This window comes from Balearica regulorum, chromosome 5, assembly GCF_011004875.1.
Source record: "Balearica regulorum gibbericeps isolate bBalReg1 chromosome 5, bBalReg1.pri, whole genome shotgun sequence".
NCBI classification, from domain to species: domain Eukaryota; kingdom Metazoa; phylum Chordata; class Aves; order Gruiformes; family Gruidae; genus Balearica; species Balearica regulorum.
In genome coordinates, this window is record NC_046188.1 from 59,240,293 (window position 1) to 59,262,366 (window position 22,074).

Here is a 22,074-nt window from a genome sequence, read left to right on the forward strand (position 1 = left end):
TGGATACTTTCAGACCACTGTCTCACAAAAAATAAAATGCTTCAGTGACAGTCTTGCCTCTTCCAAAAAGATGCCATGTGGCAAAAGAGAACAAAATAATAAAAACAGCATCTGCAAGGATATTTTGTTAAATACATATGATCTCATCTCTCTTCATAATAAACACTATAAACAAAATATTTGGAAAACACGGTACTGAAACAACAACCTTACAAAAGTATCACTACTTGAATCGACACTGTTTACTCAGTGGCAAACCTGGTATCATTATTTATGCAGATTAATCAAACAGGAAAAAGAATCTTTTCAAAGAAGACTTTTGAATTCCAAATCACAAACATGTGACTCTCTATGGTTTTGTTTTCTTTTCAGTTGCCTGTAAGTGAAAAAACATGACACTTGCTTTGGCTGTACTGCTGAATTATAACACCATCACAGCTGACACACCACAGCTTTGACACGCTAGTCCTAGTACAACCTACTGAGGTAGTTTGGGATGTTCTAGTTCTTTTTTTTGCTTCTCTGCTAGAAACAATCAGCCCCTCAGAGCTGGAAAAAGGGGACATGTGCACCATGCTTCAATCATGTCAATACAAATCCAGGTATCTCAGCTTATAGCATGTTTACTGGCAGCTTGAGTCAAAACCTCATTCGTGGAACTAGCAAGGAACTGGCACATCTAAAATTGCTGTAGGGGCAGCTGCCTCCAGCTAAAGGGCAAATCAGACTTCCACAGGCATTATCTTAGTTCATGTTAGCAGAGTCGACCACAGTTTGTTACTTAAAATAAGCACTTAAGTTTTAGCCACTATAAAATGCCCCCTCCCTGGAAGTGTTCTAGGCCAGGTGGAATGGGGCTTGGGCATTCCACCACTTTACCAAATGAGCGGTGACCTTCTGAACTGCACAAAAGCCATCTCCAGGGTTTACAAGTACTATGAGTTTTCAAAGCTGGGAAAGAAGAGGATATCAAGGGCAAATCCAGACCCTTCTACTAGACACAATGAATTCAATAACAATTTTCAATCAACCACATTAGCATCTGATACCAGCTCTTACACGATCAGTATTGAGAGCTGCATCCATCACTAAACAAAAAACAATGAAGAAAAAAAGATTCCAACATACTGAAGGATCTACTGTTATAAGAACTCACAACCTAAGACAGAAAGACTAGAAATAGATTAAATTACCAAAATTATATGGGGGAAAAAATTGTGGTTTCAAAATCTGTGTTTTAGGAAGAAAAACTAAAATAAACTAAGACAAAATTTCAAAGGAAAACTGAAGGTCTTCAAAAATATGAAACCCACTTCCCTCTTCACAAGTTACCAATCAAGAAGAAAACTGAAATCCTCCTGTGATGTTTACTAGAACTATTTGTGTTAAACTTAGTTTAAAAATAGCATATACTAACAATTTAGAACAGTAAGGTCTTAGCTATTGCACAAGCTTCCTAAAACTTCTATATATTTTTCTGGAAAAAGAGACTAATTATGAAGAAACAGTTCTGCAAGAACAAAGCATGTGGCTTTCTTTTCTTTTTTTATGCAATTGCAACTTGCATTTTTATAAAAAGTGGCCTGTGTAATAGCATTAAAATCACATATTTCCTAATTTACTGTTATTTTTAAAAGTACAGTATGCCCATTCAACAATATTTAAAGAATTAAAAGCCCATTACAGTTGTATTTACGACAAAATCACAACTTGGTCCTTTTGAAAAAGTCTTGAGTATTTTGTTAGTCATACAGTCAGCTTATGCTTACTGCCACTTAGGAATTATATTTACAGTTCATAGAACAATAGTCACAAAAAAGGACGAGTGTCTGTATTTCTTTGTCCAAAGCACACACGTGTTAAATGTACAAATTTAAAATGTGAAAGAGTTTAACAATGCAGCAATCAAGCTAAGAGGGTTATTGTGCTACAACTGGTCCAGTTATAAGAAACCAAGAAGAAACATGAGTGCAATGCTTTTTAGATATGCAAACAGCTAACAGGCATAAGCATTACTCGCAGTGCTTTAACTTCTTATTCTATAAATATTGTCAATTATTTCTCACTTCGCCAAACTAAATGTACCAAAGTCTCAATGCTTAATATCTGTCTCTAGCTCGATTACTTCAGAGAACTTCACACCAAATACTTTTTCTAAGAAATAAGACTGGGCAAAAGGACTATTTTGCTGAAACTAGAATTCTAGCACACACTCTTTTAGGCTCAAAATTTATAGCAGGGACAAAAACCTCGCCTTTGTGTTTATATGATGAACTGATATTTATTTAAATATGAAAAACACAAGAAATTAGACTGACTGGACAAGAGGACATCATCTCAGAAAACCACAGAGTAGATAAAAATGGCTAAACAGAAATTGAGAGAGAAGGGAGGGAATGAGGGAGAAAAAAAGAGACGCTGAGGTCAGAGACTCTTCTGGGGTAAACCTAGTTTGGTTTTCTAGAAAACAGAAAGAATTTTAAAATACCAGAATGTGTCAAAGAGTAAGGAGGAAGAGTGGCCACCATCCTACAGAGCAAGGGCTCCCAAACCACATCGAAGCGATGTGCAGCCCACTACAGAGCCTGAAGGGGACACTGCCAACCGACAACACTCAGTACTCCTGGTATTAATATTTATGGCATCTGGCAAAAGTAGTTCAGTGAAATCCATTTTCCAAAGCACAATTTTCCACAACTGAAGTCAAGATTCTAGAAAGAAGAGTCATAATTCCCTTGCATCCACAAGTATCTGAGAAATCTTCTGCCAGAATGTCTCATCTTCCTTCTAGTTACTATTCCATTAGACCCAACATATAAGTCTACCATTTAAAAAGATGCTTCCAATCTTGCTGAACACCTGTCCAAACGTCAGACAGTGAATTTTCTCAGTTTTGCATTTTTAAATCCTAGGAAACAACACACGAACCACATTGAAAGGACATTATGCCTACCTCTTCCCCCCCCCCCCCCGAATTTCTGAGTGATTGATTTTGTAACCCCAGTAACATTCCTTTGCCTCTTTTTATCCATCAAGGTCTCCCAGGGTCCAGTGTGGTTTTGTATGCAGCTGTCCTGAATTTGTATCCAGAATTATGACGATTTTGTATTTTCTGTATATTCATATTCCTCTGCTACAGCCACACAAAACCTCAGACTGTACCAGCTGTCACCAACTATTGGTTTCCACTGCAGTACTGAGAGTCCGTTACTTATGTCATTTAGTGGAAATTTTGTGATTAGTTACTTTGTTGTTACGTTGAGCACAAGACTACTACAAAGCAAACAAAGAATTCAAACTGTGTTCAATTACTCCATTTTTTCACATTACACAGTTTGTAGAAGCTTGAAAATTGAGAACTGTAAATATTAGAGACATGAAATCACAATGCATCTAATCACTAACAGATAAGCAATAACAAGCATGTTCTTGGCTCAATGAGCATGGATTTAGCTGCCAAATCCCAATCAACACTAATTGGATTGTCCTTGACTTCAGAATATACCACTGACACCAAAGGAATAATTTATCTCAACCAATACATATAACTGGAATACAATTCCCAAAACACCAAGCAGAAGAAAATTAATCTCATCAATAATGATAGTGTTATTGTTAGAAATAATTTTTTTTCACTATATAAGCAAGAAATCTCATGTTACTGCAAAGGAAGAGTAAAAGAAGAGATGAATCAAAGGAAGACTTCCTAATTACCAGTCTATATTTGTAAGATACAACTTTCACTGAGGTTTATCAAGGTCGAACTGAAAATCTACTGTTCCGCATTCTAAAACAATTCCACAGTGACTGTGGTTTTCCTTTGTTTTTACTTTGTAAGTACCAGTAGCTGAGGAGGTCATTGGTATTTTAAATTCATGTCAATGAACTACCATAGCAGTATAATTATCTTCCTCAGTGTTATAAGATAAGAATATTATGTTTGTGACATTGGAGGAGTTAAATGTCATTCTCATTGTCCCCTCACTGAAAAATATACTTGCGGTTATAGAAAGCCAGTGCTTAAATAGTATTCAGGCTTGCATAACAAACGGTTTTCCATGAACACGCTGCAGGAAAAGTGTCTTTTTGTTAGATAATCCACAAAGTTAATCCGGAACAGAAAAAGGAAGAGAGAGTTTCTTTACTGCAATTTAGTCTTAAAATATCCCCAAAGATATAAAATGCTACTTCCCTCAACAGAATCTGTGTCCTTGCATTTTAGGGCAAATGAAGATAGCTTATAGAATAAACATTCAGCCTCCATGCATGTCTTGATTTAAATTGAAAGGCTGAAAAATAAACGTATTTTTACTGCTGCTAGTATGACGGCAAGACCGACTGAGCAAAGAGTTTCAAATCCAAGTTCTTTAGAGATATCACTAGCAGACATTTGAGGGAAAGAAGAGTTATACTGATCTGTATTGATTTTAAGGCTTCTCCAAAATTATAGTGGATCCATAAATCAAAACAATAGGTTTTTTTATAGTCAACATTATATATTAGAAGAAACTGCCTGAATACATTTTAGGAAGACATGCTACCAAAAAAATACTGATGCTGTTGGGTTTTTTCCCTCCAAGTGGATTTTCAAGACAGCCTTATCTCACACACAGAGACAAAAAAACCAAAACAAACCACCCCCCCACCCCAAAAAAACCAAATCACACCACCAAACAAACCGACCAACCCACAAGCACTGGAAATACTCTTTTCTCATTCTCTTTCAGTATGGCATTACAGAGACTGTTGTACTTGAAAACTAAACTGAGCAAGGACAAGGTTTATAGAAAGAGATAATTTCTTATACTAGAGCAACTAATTTGTTTGGAAAAGTTTTCAGGCACCAATGCCCTTCTCCAGTCATAGCCAACTATGGTAACCTCTTGCAATACACAGTTACTTACATACCCGCATTCTGCTCCAATTCTGACAGTACACTTGATGTTTCATTACAGTTACAAGAATTCTCCTCCACAAAAAGGAGGATTTCGTTTTTGTTGGGTTTTTTTTTTTTTCCCTTTGAGATTTCCCTAGATTGCCTGTGAATTAAATTAAGCCTCAGCACAGACAAGAAAGCCTTTGGAGTAAGAGCTCGATTCCCTTATTTTTTCTACATCTTCTGGTTTACAGAGATTGCATACCAAGACACCAAGAAATCCTCCTTATACATACACCAGCCCAGAGGAATACCCAACTATGACTATACAACAAATACACCAAAAAATCCTTATGATTTTATATGCTACTTACCCCCCAAAATGAAAAGAATATTCTTCACAGGCAAAATCTGCCCACAGGAAAAATAAAAGAATCAGACAACTGCATTTAGGAACCTCTCCCACTCTGTGATCAATCACTTGTCTAGTTTCAAAATCCACCGAGATATGAAGCTATGTTAGACAAGAAAGGCTTCCCTGAAAAGAAGCTGATAAAAATCAGAACAGAAACAACCACAACAGAGCCTACACATTATTTCAGCATTTAGCAGTTATGACAACAGCCAAATAAAACTGCTATACTGTTGCAAACCTTCTGTCATACACATTGCAATGCATACACAAGAACAAAAAAACATTAGTGTCTTCTTATAGCAAAGAAGTCTCATAGAAAACATTCACTCCACCTTGCAGGTTTTCAGAGTTAACTCCTGTGTACTCAACAGCATCCTACAGCAAAGCCATTAGGCATGTATGGGCAAATTAATCAAATCCAGTATTCAGTTGTCTCTTCTTTAACCTTACCTTTCAGTTGCTAAGCTAAGGAAAACATAAAACATTCTCTTACCTTTACAAGTACCACTATATGTAAATTCCAGGTGTAAATCTATGATTATGGCTTATAGCAGCAAAACCAAACCAAACCAAACGGCATTTTCTCATGCCCTTCTGTGATCTTTGCAAACATCTGTGTTCTTCCTAAATCCCATCCACATTCCATTATGCAAACATATTAAACAGGAATTTTTGGTGAAGCCTATCGAGCACTTCAAAATCCATGGAAAAAGAAAATGGATATACAGTAACGTCTTCTGGAATATTCTCTAGCTTTTAACCTAGAGTAACTACATTTTCTAGCACCTTTGTTCCCTCTAGACTTCCGTAAATGCCTTTCATAGCAAGCTATGTAACAGCTTTATTGTGCTGATACGTTGGAGAAAAATGTGGTTGTTTACCTTAGTAAAGGTTCAGTTGAATGTAAAATAAACATGGTAAAGCAATCAACCTTGGTGCATCACTGACATCCTTCACATTTGTTAGAACAAAACCAAGGGGTTTTATTAAATCTTGGGGATTTATTAAAACTGCTTTCTCCAACCATCCAGATACTGAACATGAACTTCCAACAGCAGCTACTGCTATAGCAGTTCTTCATAGTGGCTCAGAATGAGTTTTTAAAATATACAACAGTAATTAGAACTATGATATATTTAAGCTTACTTTTATGGTGAAAGATACAGACTAAGTAATTTTTAAGCAGGAATACAGTCAACTGTACCTGAAATACATAAAGAGCTAGGTGAATCAGATTATCCTTTACCACACATAGACCCCTCCTTAGCTACCTATGTGCCTGAAAGTCTACTGACACCTAAGTTGTCAGCAACAAAGTTCGTTCTCCGTTCAAGCTGAACCTCCATGCATCTTGCCAAGCACAAACAAACTGCCTGTTACAGGAACTATTCAAAGGCACCCATTACTTTCCTTAGAGCATGTAGGAGACTAAGGCACCTGACTAACATCTGTGTGTCCACGGCTCTAGGACCAGTTAAGCTGATATAAATTCAGGCTGCAGTGATCTGTCCTCCTACTCCTCTTTTATGCCGCTACTGGCACTCGGTTGGTATCCTGGTGAGCCAATTCTATTTGAAAAATTAGCAGTAAACTAACCCAGAAAAAAAAAATGATACAGTGACACAGGCAAAATATGCAGCAAGAAGGATCTTTCTTGACAGGTCAGTATCTTAAAGCAAGCTGAAAACGAAAGGAAGATTTAACACAATAGGGATGATAGCACTAGGACTGCAATAATATCAATTCACACAGGCCTAGACTGGAACAGGAATGAACTTTAAAATGTTTCACCACCAAAGGATACTCTCTTTGGTTTATTTGAGGACAATAAAAGCGTTCACTTTCCCTTCAGATTGACTATGCTGCATAAAAACTTGTAGCACAAAAATTTTTCTGCAACAAGAGAAATCTAGAAATCTGATCCTAAATTGCAAAAGCGCACAAACACAGCATTTTATACAGAGTGCATATTTTTAAATAAAGCTAGATAATCTGCAAAGGAAAGCAATACCTTTACCACATTTTCAGTATGCTGCGGATATTGGCACATGTAAATAAATCCATAAAACCTACATGAAGTTCGAGGAGATGATGGCTGCTATAGAAAGACAGTAGAGGCAGTAAGGCTTTTGGGGGAGAACAGTCATTACTATAAACATCCTTTCTTATTAACCACAAGTGCATATTATCCAAACTGCTGCTGACGTACAGGTTGGGGAAGAAGGGGAAGGTTACAGGATTTTTGTTTGCTTGTTTACACAAAGATATTCCACAGATTATTCTTGAATAAAACCACTACAAAATGTAATTACACTCAACATTAAAATCAAACATATTAAAGCCAAGTCAGAACATTGTTGAATATTAAAAAAAAAAGAAAAAAATAACATAAAAATTTGAAAGTTTCACAGGTAATAAGCCTACAGTCCTAGAAATGTTTGCCCCTGTTTTTTCTTACAGAAGGAAGCATAATAAATGCATCAAGAAACTATGACTTTTACAAGAAAAAGGTCAGTACTCCATGTATTATGGGATTGCATGTGGGGGTAAAGGAATGTGGAAAACAATGCATGCCTAGTCTTCAACAGAATGTTGTTCCTTCAAGCATTTTTAGTATGAAGCATTGAAATAGCAACAAGTAATTTAAATAACGAAGTCTAAATAGTTACTTTCTGGGCATGACCTTTTCAAATTAAGGTTCTGAAGTTATTTCTGAATCTGCTCAACATCATCCATGCAACTCTACTAAACTTAGACAATTTATGTACAGGAAGTTAACCACATACTTAAACACTACAGATGAAGACATTTTACAAACATAAAGCTTTCCAATGTCATCTGTGATTTTATTTCACATAGTGGCTATGACAGATTGATCATACCCTTTAAGAAGGCAGCCTACTTGCTTTGTCTCGTCCTTAAAACCATCCCGGGACTTTTTGGTTGCTTCTTTGTTTTGATTTGGGCGCTCTGCTATTGTTAGGGAGAGTGTTTCAAACAGGAGAGAAGTGAAAGGGGAGATCTTTGTTTTTAACATAAAGTACTCTCCATCTCACATGTCTTATAACTTTGCCACTACAATTAGAACAAGCCTATTTCCAAATGGGGTGGGAGAGGGAATCATGCTGTAATTAATGGAATAATAATACCAGTATAGAAAATCTGGGAGGGAGACCCTTAGCAGAATTTTCCAAGCTGCTGTATCTTTAAACACACAGATACAATGATTTCTCTGAAAATTATATTTCTTTAAAAAAAAAAAAATCCTACTCCAAGAGTTAGAATTTTAGAATGAACAAATACAGATTACATGCAATTGCCACTTCAAAGAATTACTTAGAGTAACAAACTTGAGTGTTGTTTGGTTTATGCATAGTCAAACAAATTAGGGAACATTCAACTGTTTAAAATATTGTTTATTAACAACATACATTCAAAAGATCTGTCTGAAATACCCAGTACAAACACATAGCAGTTGACAATCACTTCATTTTCAAATCAGTTTATATACTGATTTAAGAACTCTCCAGCAACAAATGTGATATTATCATAACAAAAAGTTACGTAATAGAAACCACTCTCTCTTTATGCACAAAACGATAGCAGCTAACACCACTTTGCTTTCACCAAAGACGACAGACATCTCCATTCTTTAAGAAAAGCAGCCATTCCTGAAGAGCCCGCCGAGTGCCACGGCGCTTCCCCAGGTGTTAGCTGCGGCACTTCTTTCACAGGGGATAAGCTGTAACCGCCAACGAAAACGGGCAAATAGTCCCACTGCTCTCCGAGACCCCCTGTGTCTTTCTTTTCCTTTGAGGCCGCGGGTGTAAGTGCCTCAGTTAACAGTACAGAGGTGGGAGAACGGCAGCCAGTGCCTCCGTTTTCTGCAGAGGCGGATGGGGAAAGAGGCACGGCACAAACACCCCCAGCACCCAGCCGGCCTCCACTGCCTGCCCAGCGGGAGCCGCCGCTTGGGCACCGGTTGTCGGCCGAGCCGGAGGGCCGGTACTGTTCACGTCCGTGGGCGACATTTTAACCTGTCCCCGTTTTCTCGAAGGAACCGCTGCCCGTTTCCAACGGCTGGGGCGGCAGGGCAAGGCCTGCCCGGCTACCGGCCGCCGGGCCCCGCGCCATGCCCGGCTCACGGCGGGGCCGGGTTAGCAGGGCTGCCAGGTGGGCCGAGGCCGCGAGACGGAGGCGAGGCCGCCCCCCCAGGCGGAGGTGCCAGGGCCCGACCAGCCAGCCGCTAAGGAGCCCCTCCGCTTTCCCGCCGGCCCGCTCCGCCTCAGGAAAGGGGGATTAACCCTTCCCTCGCCCCTGCCGACCGCTGCGCCCCTTCGCGGGGGTGAGGCCAGCCCCGCTGCCCTCAGCCGCCCTCCTCCCCACGGCCGGACACGCGCCCCGTGTGCGCGGCAGTCTCCTCCTCCTGCGGCCCGACCGGAGGCGGGAGGGGGCCGGGGCCAGGCAGGAACGAGGGGAGGGGGGAAGAGGCCAGGCACCGCGGGGCAGCCCTGCACGCAGCCACACCTACCTGTCTTCTCGTGGTCATAGCCCACTACGATGAAATAGTCGGCCAGCCTGGCCATGGCTGAGAGGAGCCCGCCTCAGGCCTCACCACCCCTGCTGCGGCGGCGGCTCCCAGGAGGTTCAGCATCCTCCCCTCCGCGCCCGCTGCAAGAGAAGCAGCACCACCTCAGCCATGTTGAAGGCGCGGGCGCGCTGTGCGCCTGCGCGCCGCTGAGACCGCTGCGCCGTGACCCCGCCGGGCTGGGCGTGGGCTGAGGGCTCCCGGCTACCCGGCGGCACGCGGCTGAGGCGGCACGGCCCCGTTGCCCCGGGCCGCTGGCTGTCGTCGGGGGTCACCAATGCAAACGCTATCGCCTCGCTTGGCAGCCCACCGCGGGTGGGGAGGGCCCGGGCGGGGGGCACGCCCCGCCCGCCGCGGGCTTTGTCTCCTCGCAGCTTCCCTGTAAAGTACGCACCCAGGGGGGCAGGGGGTCCGAGACGCTTTCTCCCCTGAAAAAAAACAAAAAACGGAGCAAGTCCGACCGATCTGCACGCTCGGGAAAACTCGGGTGCCTGAGCGGGACTTCACCTCACGGCCCTCCGCGGGGACCTTTCCTGAGAGGAGCTGCCGGGGAGCGGCACCGTCCCCGCTCCGGCGGCGAACTAACGCCATCTCCCCGAGCTCAGCCTCGGGAATCCAGACTTACGTTTCCAGGATGTTTCCTGTTTACGGTTTGTCCGGGATGTGCGGAACATGCTGCTGCGGGGGAAGTCGGCCCGTGCGGCTGCCGCGGCGCTAACGGCCCCAACGGCGCGGCTCAGCCGAGCTCTGTGGTGGTGTCCGCCGACCGCCTGACAGGCAGCCGAGTGACGGGGAAGGGATTTCAGCCCCGGCCCTCCCTCACACCGGCAGCCGCGACCCCCGACGCTGTGCGCAGCGGACGCGGCAGCAGCGCCCTGAAGAGACTGCCCTCCCCTGCGGTGCGCGGCTGCCCGATTCTGCCGGCTGCCGCGTCCTCCCGCCCGCTCTGGCCGATGTGGGTGCCCCCTTCCATGCAGGTCGCAGGGCTTAGCAGCAGGAGCCTGCCAATGGTGTTGACTGCTAACGGGGTCGACGGCCAGCAGCGCTTCGATGTAACCTTCCTTGCCTACGACGTCCTGGTTTGGGCACACGCGGTGACTGCCAGGGCGCTGCTCCGCAAGGCAGCGGGGAGATTTCGTGTTGCTATTTATAACATACAGATGAGGCCGACACCATTTGGACTCACCCTCGAAAGCCTGCCAGGCTTGCCAGCAGTCGCAGAGATGCTGGTGATAAACAGGATGTCCGACAGTAGAGCATTTGGTTAAGTGGCAGAGTCTGCCAGAACATTCTTATAAGCTCCTATGTACGTCCTGTCTGACAGCACAGAGAGAACAAAGAACGCAAAGAACATCAGTTGTACTACAGTGAGTAGCTGCAGCAGCCGTGGATACCGTGGTGCATGTGGAAATGCAGCAAAGTCACTGGATTTGCTCCTGACAATCCACCATCATGAGGGACCCAGCAGACAGTCATTAGCAGTTTCATACCGACATTTCTGTATCAAACATGCAATTGTTGCACCTCCAACTTAGCTGGGACATGCCAATGCAACGATAACCCAGAGGCAAATTGGTTGACAAGCTTTGACAATCAAGTATAGTGTTCTTCCTTGTGCCTTCTCATCAGAGGGCAGTGGCCAAAATCTCCTTGGAGTAATCAGCTTCGTGGCTTGACTGTTTTGAAATAGATGCCATGTAGAAAGATCTAAACTTGATAAGATTGCTCGTTAACTTTAAAAGTTAAGAAAACTGTGTAATACATACATCAAAAAGACTGACTATACCTTTCAAGAAAGAGACATGCTCTGCGGGGTCAGTCACTTCCTATACTAGATAGGAGCTAGAAGAAGGAATACCTTTTGTGAGTTATGCATAGGCATTTTGGTTCACGATCCTGTAGACTTTAATGAGTGAAACCCACAAAGCTGTTTTCAAAACACTGAGCTTTTTGATTAAAAGTATTTCTGAAGTAGCAACAAAGGAAATGCAAATCTTAATGAAGCCACACATTACCCCTGTGAGGTGGACAAGGATAAAGCTCATCGCCATAACTCCTAGCGAGGGATACTGCAGTTGGTCAACAGCACAAAGCCAAGACATGCAATAGTTTACAGAAGCAAGGGATAGTGCAGGGAAAGTTTAGAGAGACTAAGATATTACCTAATTTGGAGCTGAAATGGGATGTTAGGGTTATCGTACCTACCCTCATAAAAAGGTTCAATATGGAATAACAAATCGCAGTAGTTAAGTCTCACTGCTCTTTTAAGCCAGCACCTCTAGCAGGAGACTATCACCTAACACTTCTCCTGAGGCATTAACAAATGCTGGATCAAGAGGAAGATGTTACTTACTGATTCCCCAGTACTACTAGCACCGACTTTACAGCCTTGCTCCTTCTTTCACCTAGACCAATATAACCAAAGCTTTGTTAGTTTATAAAGCATGTCATAAGAAGTGGCATGGCTTAAGTACTCATGTAACAGGAAGGGCACTGTTCATCTGGGTTTGAACACAGCTGTGTACCGGCATGGACAGCAAAAGGAGTCAGTCATCTGTAACTTACTTCCTTAACTTCCCTTAAATATAGAGCAATCTTTTATAGGACAGCTGAGGAAGTGGAGCAGACAGATTGTTTGCTCACCTAAAATCTAATGCAAAGCGAACTGAACTTTCATCCAGACCACCAAAAACATAATTCCCTCTGTTGCAGCAGAGTAGCCTGGCTCCTCACAGGAGATGAAGGGGCTCACGGAGCAGCAGCTCTGGGTGGACACCAAGGCCTAAGTCTCCAGAATGACCCAGTAAGCAGCCACATATTTATCACAGGGGAAGAACTGTGGGGCTGCAGCCCCTCCAGGAGATTGAAAGCACACCAGGGACAATGTTGCCACACTCAGATTGTGTGCTTAGCACCAAAAAGATGTGAAGGTTCTCAATACCTTCTACTGTTAACCCCTCCTTCAGAAAATATAAAGGTCACACTGCCTGCAGTCCCTTAATCCAGTGTCACCCCATGCCAGAACAGGGAAGCGGCCATGACCCTGACCAGGTTTTGCCCTACCAATATGCATCCGACCCTCATTTAGGAAGCTTTTTTGGGTGTACTTAAACCTATCAGATGTAAAGCTCGCCAAAAGCACCTCCAATGGGACCAACCAAAAATGAAATCAACCCTTGTCACTGTGCCCTTGGCACAGACAAAGCTGGCTGAGTGCGTGCACAAGCAGCAAGGCCTTTCTGTGTGGGGCTTGACTGAGGTTTTACATCCTTCATGGGGTGTCATTCTTCTGTTAGTATCATTTTTCTGCTGGTTTCATACAGCCTGAAAAATAATCAAGTATATTCATACTCATGGCATATGAATTCAGTAGAATTTGTTTAAACCCAGAATGAAACATGCAAAGGCATTTCCACTGGCTTCAAGCAACAATTTTCACAACTACAGGCTGGGCGGGGAATGGATTGAAAGCAGCCCTGAGGAGAAGGATTTGGGGGTATTGATTGATGAGAAGCTCAACATGAGCCGGCAGTGTGCGCTTGCAGCCCAGAAAGCCAACTGTGTCCTGGGCTGCATCAAAAGAGGCGTGACCAGCAGGTCGAGGGAGGTGATCCTGCCCCTCTACTCCGCTCTTGTGAGACCCCACCTGGAGTTCTGTGTCCAGCTCTGGGGGTCCCAGTACAGGAGAGACATGGAGCTGTTAGAGAGAGTCCAGAGGAGGGCCATGAAGCTGATCAGAGGGCTGGAGCACCTCTCCTATGAGGACAGGCTGAGAGAGTTGGGATTGTTCAGCCTGGAGAAAAGGCGGCTCCGGGGAGATCTAATTGTGGTTTACCAGTACCTGAAGGGGGCCTACAGGAAAGCTGGTGAGGGACTGTTTGTGAGGGAGTGTAGTGACAGGACAAGGGGTAATGGGTTTCAGCTGAAGGAGGATCAATTTAGATTAGATGTTAGAAAGAAATTCTTTCCTGTTAGAGTGGTGAGGCACTGGAACAGGTTGCCCAGAGAGGTTGTGGAGGCCCCGTCCCTGGAAGTGTTCAAGGCCAGGTTGGATGAGGCTTTGGGCAACGTGGTCTAGTGGAGGGTGTCCCTGCCCATGGCAGGGGAGGTGGAACTAGATGATCTTTAAGGTCCCTTCCAACCCAAACCATTCTATGATTCTATGAATTTTCTTGTGTAATCAGCACAGAATATTTGCCTCAAACTGATTCCCCATTGATGCCTACAGATTCTAGACCTTTGCTTTTGGAATAAAACTCAGCCTGAATAAAATGCTATACAAACAGCAACTAATCTTCACAATCTGCCAGAGCAGATACATATTGTAAAGTCTTTTGTACATATGGCAACATTGAGAGGTTAAATGACACATCCAAGATAATCAGCAAACAAGTACAAGAGCTGGATGTTCCTCCAGGCCAACTTCCCTGCAATGGATGAGGCAGCATCCAGAGGAGACCGTGCACTTCAGAGGAGAGCCCAGTCTTGCTGAACTGCATGGCATTGCCTCAGAACAATAGTTTGTGAATTATATTTCCATGGAACATTCTGTGTAACTTCTTTCAAAATGGAAATAACTCACTATTTATGAAACATTTTTTTAAAAGGGGCCACTGTTACCTCATAGTACAAATTTAGTGAGTATTGCTCATTTCCAAACTGCATGGGAATGCAACTGCTTTGGAAAAGCAAAATGAGCATCTGAACAAAGAACATGATGTTTTGTGTTACATTTGAACCAGCTTTACCTGCTGAAGCCCATTCACAGGTCACATCAGCAGCAAACTGATCATTTATGTGCCAAACTTTACCACCTCATGAATTAGAATGAGCTAATTTTGTATCACTAAAATGACAGTTGTAGTCAGTATGGTACTCACATGTGAGTTGTGTTACTACTATTGTTACTATTCCTAACCAACACAGGATTCTTTCTGCATTGTTTGCCTAAGAGTATACAAAATGCACTTCCCGTTTAGCCAGGGATTTTCCAGCATTTGGGGAAGTGTGTGATTTTTTTACTGGAACAGGAGACTGAATTTGAATCAAAGCAATGCTCATCACACCAAATCCTGCCTTCTCATTCAGTAAAGTTAGATTCAGTTTCAACTTCTGCTGATCAAGGAAATGCTTGAACTCACTCGAGCCTGAGCTGCCTTATGAGGTCTCTAAAATCCACTTATTGTGGTCTGATGCAGTTGTGTAGCTCTGGTCATGATACAGTCCCACTCTAGACCACCTATTTTCCCATTTCTTCCTCTCCGAGTTTACACCTCAAGCCTCTCGCTCTGTGCATTTCTGCTCCGGAGCACGGTCCGTGGCGAGGACAGCAGGACTGCGGCTCCGCGAAGCTGCCGGAGCCAGCGGGCGGAAGGGACGAGGGAGAGCCCGGAGCTGGCCGGCTCCTACTGCGCCCCCCGCCTGGGGCAGCCGCCGCGCTGCCCCGATCGCTCTCGGCGCCCCCGGAGCCGCCGCCGCGTCCCGTGCTCTAGTCGGGCAGGTGCGGAGAGGAGGGGACCTGGGCTTACCCCGGCGGCCGGCTCACGGCCGGGATAATGGGTGGCGTGAGGATGCGAAGGGGAAGAGCTGCAGTGAGTGCTGACCTTCCCTGTCGGTGGGTACCGGCGGAGAGAGTGTGAGGGACGGATGGACGGCAGCCGAGCGGGGTGGCGGCTCCCGGGCCAGCCTGTTCCCGTACAGGTAGATAGCAGAGACAGAAGCCTCCAAATGCCTGGACGCTGTTGGCAAGGGAGGGAGGGAGCACCTTAGACCCAGTCAGCCGTGCACAGGAAAGTTTCAGTCATCCGTTTGCACATACCTCTCCAAGGTGTTATTATATACCGCGGTTATCTAGAAAGGCAGAGTCACGAGTACATACTCATCTGATTTTTGAAACTTTGCTTGGGGCAAGATGTGAGAGAAACATCTCGCACCCGGCAGTTCATTCCTTCCTCCCCAGTGTCTCTCGCTGGGAAGGGGACCCTGGCGCCTCAGGGCACAAGTCTCCTGGGGCATTTCCCTCGATTCCGCTGAATTTGCATTGCAATAAGTAAGTAGAGAAACAGTCCATTTGGTGCTGGGCTTCCAGCACCCCCTGCGAAGCCGGACCTCTGCATTTCTGAAGCGTCAGGGAGCAAAGATGTTACAGACCGTTTAAAAAAAAAAAAAAAAAAAACCACACAAAAAAAAAAAGGTGGGCAGACTAAGGTTTTGCTGCTGGCCAGCCAGGAGAATGCTGTTAGATACCTTGATCCTGAAAACGTTTATGCCCTGGTTTAGCTTTATAACCGGGGAAGTAAGGGTACTCCCGCATATAAAGGTTTGAGGACTGGGGATGAAACGACACGGGGCAAGTCTTCCCCGGCGTTCATAACCCCAAGCGTTTCAGTGATCCTGTGTTTGCCCCAAAGCGATGCCTTTCCTTTGTTCAAAGGTGCAGAAGTGCATTCTGACCTTCATCTTCCAAAACCATTTAAATTGTGATTTATGTGAATCGATCAAGTAAATCAAACACATTTTATTAGATTAAAAAAATGCACCCAAGCTGAGTCATAAATATTAATGATGTCTGATTTGTCACCTCCTTACTTATGTAAAGAAGGCTGGCATTCATTACAGTTACTCATTATAATTCACGTTGTCCAAATATGGGTTTACTTTTGGAACGTTGGTATTTGATGGATTTGCATGGATTTTGAAATTGATTGAGTCTAGTCCCTACTCCCCTGTTTCCACCCACCTGAATTTAAGATGCCTAGAATGAGAAATTATGCTACAGACCGTGTAAACATAATTATATATCCGCAGTTAAAAAGTCTGTCCCCGGTAAAACAGACTGAGGGGCTCATCAGATTTTGCAAGTCATGCCATGACTCGGTATCCACACCTAAAAGCTGTCGTTATAATCAACAAAATACCAAGGGGGTTGTTTAAGATAATTTTCAATAATCCTCTTATTTTTACCGTAGCATGGGTTGCTCCCAATCCACGCTGGAATGATTAAGTGCTTCGGATGTGGGAAGAGGGATATCGAAGAAATCGCCTGGCCACGTGAAGGTCCACCCACTCTGCGCTGCATATAATAAGGGAGCGGTGGAGCGCAGCTCGGCAGTGGTTACTTCAGACGCACAAAGACGGAGTTCTCGCTCCTCAGGAAACCCTGCAAGTTCGGATCGCTACTACAAGAATATTTGTCTCAGTGGATTATCCTCACTGTCAGGTAAGGACGATTTTTTTTCCTCCCTCAAAAACAACAGCCAAAAAAAAAAAGATGCAGGGGAGGTGGAGAGAAAGTAAAAATCTACTAAATCTGGACTGTTCTGAAGAGCTTGGAGTTATGCTGCAGAGTCTTGCACTGGCTCTTGGCGTCAGCTGCAGTTTACAACATAAGATCCAGAGCTAGCTGGTTCTGCGTGTGAAGTGGGAAGATGAGCTATCAGGGGATAAACTTCAGGCAGCAAAACACTTGCTGGAGTTTGGAAACGATGCGTCCGATAGCCAGCTCTCTCTAATCTCATGGGTTTGCTAAATCCTAGTGAAAGCCGCTGGGGGTATTCTGGAAATCCTGCTGGTTTTCAGCCGCCTCTGCAAGTAAAACTCTCGACAAAACGTAAACTTTGGAGGCTCTGTTATTTACTCTGTGATAAGTTGCTGAGCAAATATTAGCTTCTGGTTCATATCGCACACAAAGTCCCCGGTAGCCTGGGGGCTCTCTGAGGGAAGGAGCTCTCTGGAATCACCAGAAAGGACAGACCTTACTTGACTTTTATTAGCAACCACGCTTACAGTTCTTCTCTTTTCCCTCCACCAGGAGCCCTGCCAGAATGAAACTAGTTCACGTAGCCCTGCTCTATCTCGGTTCTGTGACCTTCTTCGGGGTGGATGCTGCAAGTGTGGACGTAGCGACAGAGTTCAAAAGAAAGTGAGTATCGGAGCGCGCCCTCCTGCCAGCGCCCAGCCCCACTCGTGGAGCTGCGGAGCCTCCGCGCCCCGCGCCGGGCTCCGGCAGTGATCAGAGGGATTCGATTCCCTGCGGGAATTGCACAGCTCCTAAAAGGCCTCATGCCCTTTCAGGAAACATAAAAAAAAAAAAAATTCTCGGCGCTGGCAAAGATTATCGCCCCTCGAATCTATTTGGTTTGGCTCCCGCCCTGCAGGCTTGCGCTAACAGGCTGTCCTCTTCCCTTGCGCTCCTTTCAGATGGACGAAATGGGCACTGAGCCGAGCCAAACGGGACGTGAAGCCTTCGGGTGCGCTCCGAGGGCTGGGGGCAGCCGCCGACGTGCAGCCGCTCATACGGACCCAGGACGTGAAGGAGGATCTCCGAGTCTCGCATCCCAGGTAAATTCCAGCCCCTTCTGGGCTCGGGCACTTGCTCGAGGCAGTGGAAAGTTTGAGGGTCCCCTCGTTTCTGGGTGTTTAGGCTTACTCTCGCTATAGATCCCCCAAGCCCCGGAGACAGGTCCTTGCCCGGGCTGCACATCGCGCTGAAAGCAGCCTCCCGCCTCCCTTTCCCCGCGCTCTTCAGCTGGCGGGAGATAGCAGCGCCTTTACTGTGAAAGTCAAATATAAATAGTAACTTGAGCTCTGGATCCACAGATAAAGTAACAGCCATAAACCGGCGGGGCCTCTTCTCCCATCGGCAGCAAGCTCTGCTCTGCGACTAGATCGCCCCTCTCCCGCCGCTCGGCGGAGAGCAGAGCCGGGGGGGCTGGTGGGGGGTGGTGGGGAGTTTTGCACCGTCGGGAGGGGCCCGCCTCCAGCCTGGGGGCTCCCTGCCCTCCCCGCCCCGGGCCCACCGGGTCCCCTTCTTCGGGGCCCCACTGCGTTTTTCTCATGCCCGCTCTCTCTCTTCCTGCTTCGCAGCAGCCGGGAGGATGCTCACATCCGCGTCAAGCGCTACCGCCAGAGCATTAACAGCTTCCCCCACTTCCAAGCCATCCGCACGGGGTGCCGGTTCGGGACGTGCACGGTGCAGAAGCTGGCCCACCAGATCTACCAGCTGACCGACAAGGATAAGGACGACGCCGCCCCCGCCAGCAAGATCAGCCCCCAGGGCTACGGCCGCAGGCGGCGCTCCTTGCCCGAGCCCCGCAGCTCGCCTCGCTCCCCCCGGGCCGGGCGGCGCACCCGGACGCGGCGGGCGCAGCCCCTCGCTTCCATCCTCGGGGTCTGAGCGGCGCACGACCCGGCCGAGGCCGACTCGGATGGATTGACTGTGACACGGACGCTCCGGAGGTCCGCGGCTGCTCGGGAGCCGCCGCTCGAATTCGTGGAGAAGCGCCTGTCCGGGCGGGACCCCGGCGCGCCCTCCCTGGGCCGGGGGCGGTGGAGCGGCGGGCCGCGCCGCCAGGGCCTGGCAGGGCTAGGGGCGGCCGGTCCTGCGGTCCCCGCCTGGCGCGGAGAAACGGCGCGGGGAACCTGTGAAGGCCGCGTCCCGCTGGGGACGCGCAGGGGCTGCTCCCCCCGCTCGCTGCAGCGGCGGGGCGGTCACTGACTCTTTACCCTCCCCGGGCGAGGCACCGCCGGTTCCCGCGCTCGCCGCCGCCTGGGACTGAAAGGCGCCCGCACCGCGGCCGCCAGAGGCGCCGCTGCCCCGCCGTTGCACCCCGGGGGCCGGGCCTTCCTTGCCAGCGAGCTGCGCCCAGAGCTGCCCCGGCCCCGTCTGCCCCAAGGAGGGGTTGCTCAGGGGAGCCCTGCGACCGGGGAAGGACACTCCGGTGGGCGCCGGCCGCTGCGCGGCACCCTCGGGCCCGGGGGCAGCGGCCCCGGCCTCGCCCTCTGTCCCCATGCGTTTGGGGGTGCGCGTTCAGCTCTCGGCAAGGACAGGTCGCCCACATCTGCTCTACCCTCTGCGTTATCTGCACCCGGCAGGGAATCGGACACTCACTAGTCCCTGCGGGGACTGCGATATACTTGAACGTCACAGAGAGGAAAAGTGCAATTGTACGTGGTTTTTGTTAATTATAAGTGCGGTGTGTGTGTATCATGAGATACGTATCGATATTTAAGATTGTCCTGTGTCATGTCCTGTTTGTATCTTTTTTTTTTGGAAAATATATTTTATTTTTATACGTTTTATATATATATATATTGCATAAGGGCATTTTAAAACATTGTATCCCCTCTATTTTTCATATCGTGAATGTCAAATGCTAAACTCTTTTTCCATACCTTTTTTTATCTTGCATTCCAGACTGGTGAAAGATGTAGAGAATGTATCAGCTGTTCTCCATGGGTAATATGTGAAATAAAATAAACACTATTACATAAAACAGTTCTGTTACATTGTCCTTAGTGGGGGCAGGTGGTCCAGATGAATGATTTCTTACTGTGTTCAGTCCTACCCTTATTAACCTAGCATGGCGGTTCTGTGACAGACTGAAACTCCTCAGTCACAGACTTTATTAGCAGCCACCTTATCTAGTCAAATCAAATAAACTCAAAAGCGAGCATGCATCTCACAATCCCAGGGCAGATCTGTTTAGAGGGCTCTAAGGCCTTTCCTACCCACATGTTTCAGACAGGGCTGAAACGTGTCACAGCTTGGATTGATCGTGCAAGTTTATTTTTTGCCCTAATTAATCAGAGAAACAACTGCACACTTCAACATTGCACAACAAAGTAACAGATTTATTGAGGGAGCACGTTCCAAAAATGGTCATGGCAGCTTCCAAGGTTATTTATGTTGAAGGATTTCCTGGGCCACAGTTCAGGTTAAAGTTAAATGGTGACCGGTTCAGTGTGGGCAGAACATCTTGGATAAAAGCTTAGCATTAGGGATTTTGTTGTTTTGTTCTCTCTCTCTTTTTTTTTTTAACAAATTCCAACCACAGATCAGAAAACAAATGTGAAACTGAACCTTATTAATGGGCCAACAGCACCATCTATTGGTGTCTACCCTTTGCACTCCAAGAAAACCTAAAAACTAAACAAGGGTATTTGAATAACATCTGGGGTAAAACATACAATTTCCCCTATTTTAACGTCTCTCTGAACATAGTTCTTTCCCAGGAGAGGACTGGAGAACAGCAACATTAAATGCTGCTAGAATAAATGAAGTGGAACTCTTTTTTACCTAACACTAAATGCCTAAGGAACATATATTCACAAGAAAAATATCAAAAGAACTGGCAATGATGCCTTTCCAGGAATACTGCTGCAAAAAAGCTTGGGTAGGAACTCAGTTGACTAGATATCTGGCATATATTCATAATGATTTTTCTCCCCAAAGTTTTGAAGTTCTGCTCAGAGTTGCCTATTTTAAGTTATTTTCCTAAACACTTTCAACTACGAATTTTGGAATCTTAAGAGGTGGGTTTTCCACTTGAAATGTTCTTTTTAAAAAAATGCATATAGATTGACACTTGCTGGTTTTAATTTCCATCTGTTTGTTAACGGCTGGAAGAGAATTTGCCTCTCTACTGCTGATGGCCTTTCTGATCCAGATTTTGTAAGATGTAAGGGGTGACAGCAAATACATGATCTTCACCGCAAATTATAGCAGCCAGCTAAGAAACAAGCAAGCAGCTATTCTGAAATCATGAAAGATCTTGAAATTAGAATAGTTGCTGCTTAGAAGTTTTGGGGTGCTTGCAGTGGGAAATTACAATGTGTAGGTGAAAGTGTGATCCCACTTAAGTATACGTAGCACAACCGAAATGACTTAAACAGAACCATAAAATTGAATAGCGACAATGTTTTACTTATGGGTTACACAGCTAGCATCTTTGTCATCTAAACTTGGGACATAAGGCTGATTGGGCTATAGAGTGGTTAAACATGTACTTGCCAACTAGCTACTTTTGTTTGTATTGATCTTTTTCTTCATTTACTGCCAAAGTCCAGTCCCCAGTTAAAATACCGTTTTTTCCCCTCCTTTCCCTTTCACTCATAGAAAACACTTCACTCAAAGCTGAAAGATCTTTGGACTAACCAGACAGGGCTAAAACCAGCAAGCTGGTGCTGGATGGCATAATTCTGACCTTACTAAGTGCAATTTCTGTTTGGAAGGATCAAGAGCACCACCTGCCGTGCTTGCAGGGAGAAGCAAAACTCCATAGTTGCAATAAACAGCAATTAAGGAAAATAATTTTTTTGTTATTATTTTTAATACCCTCCATCCCCCTGAAATCTTTGAAACCATGTCTTTTAAAGCATAAAGACCAAGCTCTTCCTCTTGCAGGAGACATTACT

At 45.6% G+C, this 22,074-nt stretch overlaps 2 protein-coding genes across 9 annotated transcripts in view; one reads left to right on the forward strand and one right to left on the reverse strand.

Moving 5' to 3' along the window:
* Positions 1 to 10,041, reverse strand: part of SBF2 (SET binding factor 2) — a 266,637-nt gene extending 256,596 nt beyond the window's left edge. For 5 of the 8 annotated variants that reach the window (XM_075755156.1, XM_075755154.1, XM_075755158.1 and 2 more), the window contains exon 1: positions 9,823 to 10,036. In XM_075755156.1, the coding sequence (XP_075611271.1) occupies positions 9,823 to 9,877 (55 nt within the window). In that variant the 5' untranslated portion in view covers positions 9,878 to 10,036. Of the gene's footprint in view, positions 1 to 9,822 lie in introns of all 8 variants that reach the window. The other 3 variants (XM_075755159.1, XM_075755155.1, XM_075755160.1) reach the window with 2 other exon arrangements.
* A 6,882-nt stretch (positions 10,042 to 16,923) lies between these two features.
* On the forward strand, positions 16,924 to 20,153 carry ADM (adrenomedullin). The gene is made up of 4 exons (XM_075755161.1): positions 16,924 to 17,098; positions 17,690 to 17,800; positions 18,079 to 18,219; positions 18,745 to 20,153. The coding sequence occupies exons 2-4, from the start codon at positions 17,703 to 17,705 to the stop codon at positions 19,052 to 19,054; spliced, it is 549 nt and encodes a 182-aa protein (XP_075611276.1). The 5' UTR covers positions 16,924 to 17,098; positions 17,690 to 17,702; the 3' UTR covers positions 19,055 to 20,153.
* Positions 20,154 to 22,074: the final 1,921 nt, after the last annotated feature.

Coding starts and splice junctions, on each gene's coding strand:
- ADM (XM_075755161.1), top strand. CDS start 17,703: ATGAAACTAGTTCACGTAGCCCTGCTCTATCTCGGTTCTGTGACCTTC. Junction 17,801..18,078: donor GCGACAGAGTTCAAAAGAAA/GTGAGTATCGGA, acceptor CGCTCCTTTCAG/ATGGACGAAATGGGCACTGA. Junction 18,220..18,744: donor CTCCGAGTCTCGCATCCCAG/GTAAATTCCAGC, acceptor CCTGCTTCGCAG/CAGCCGGGAGGATGCTCACA.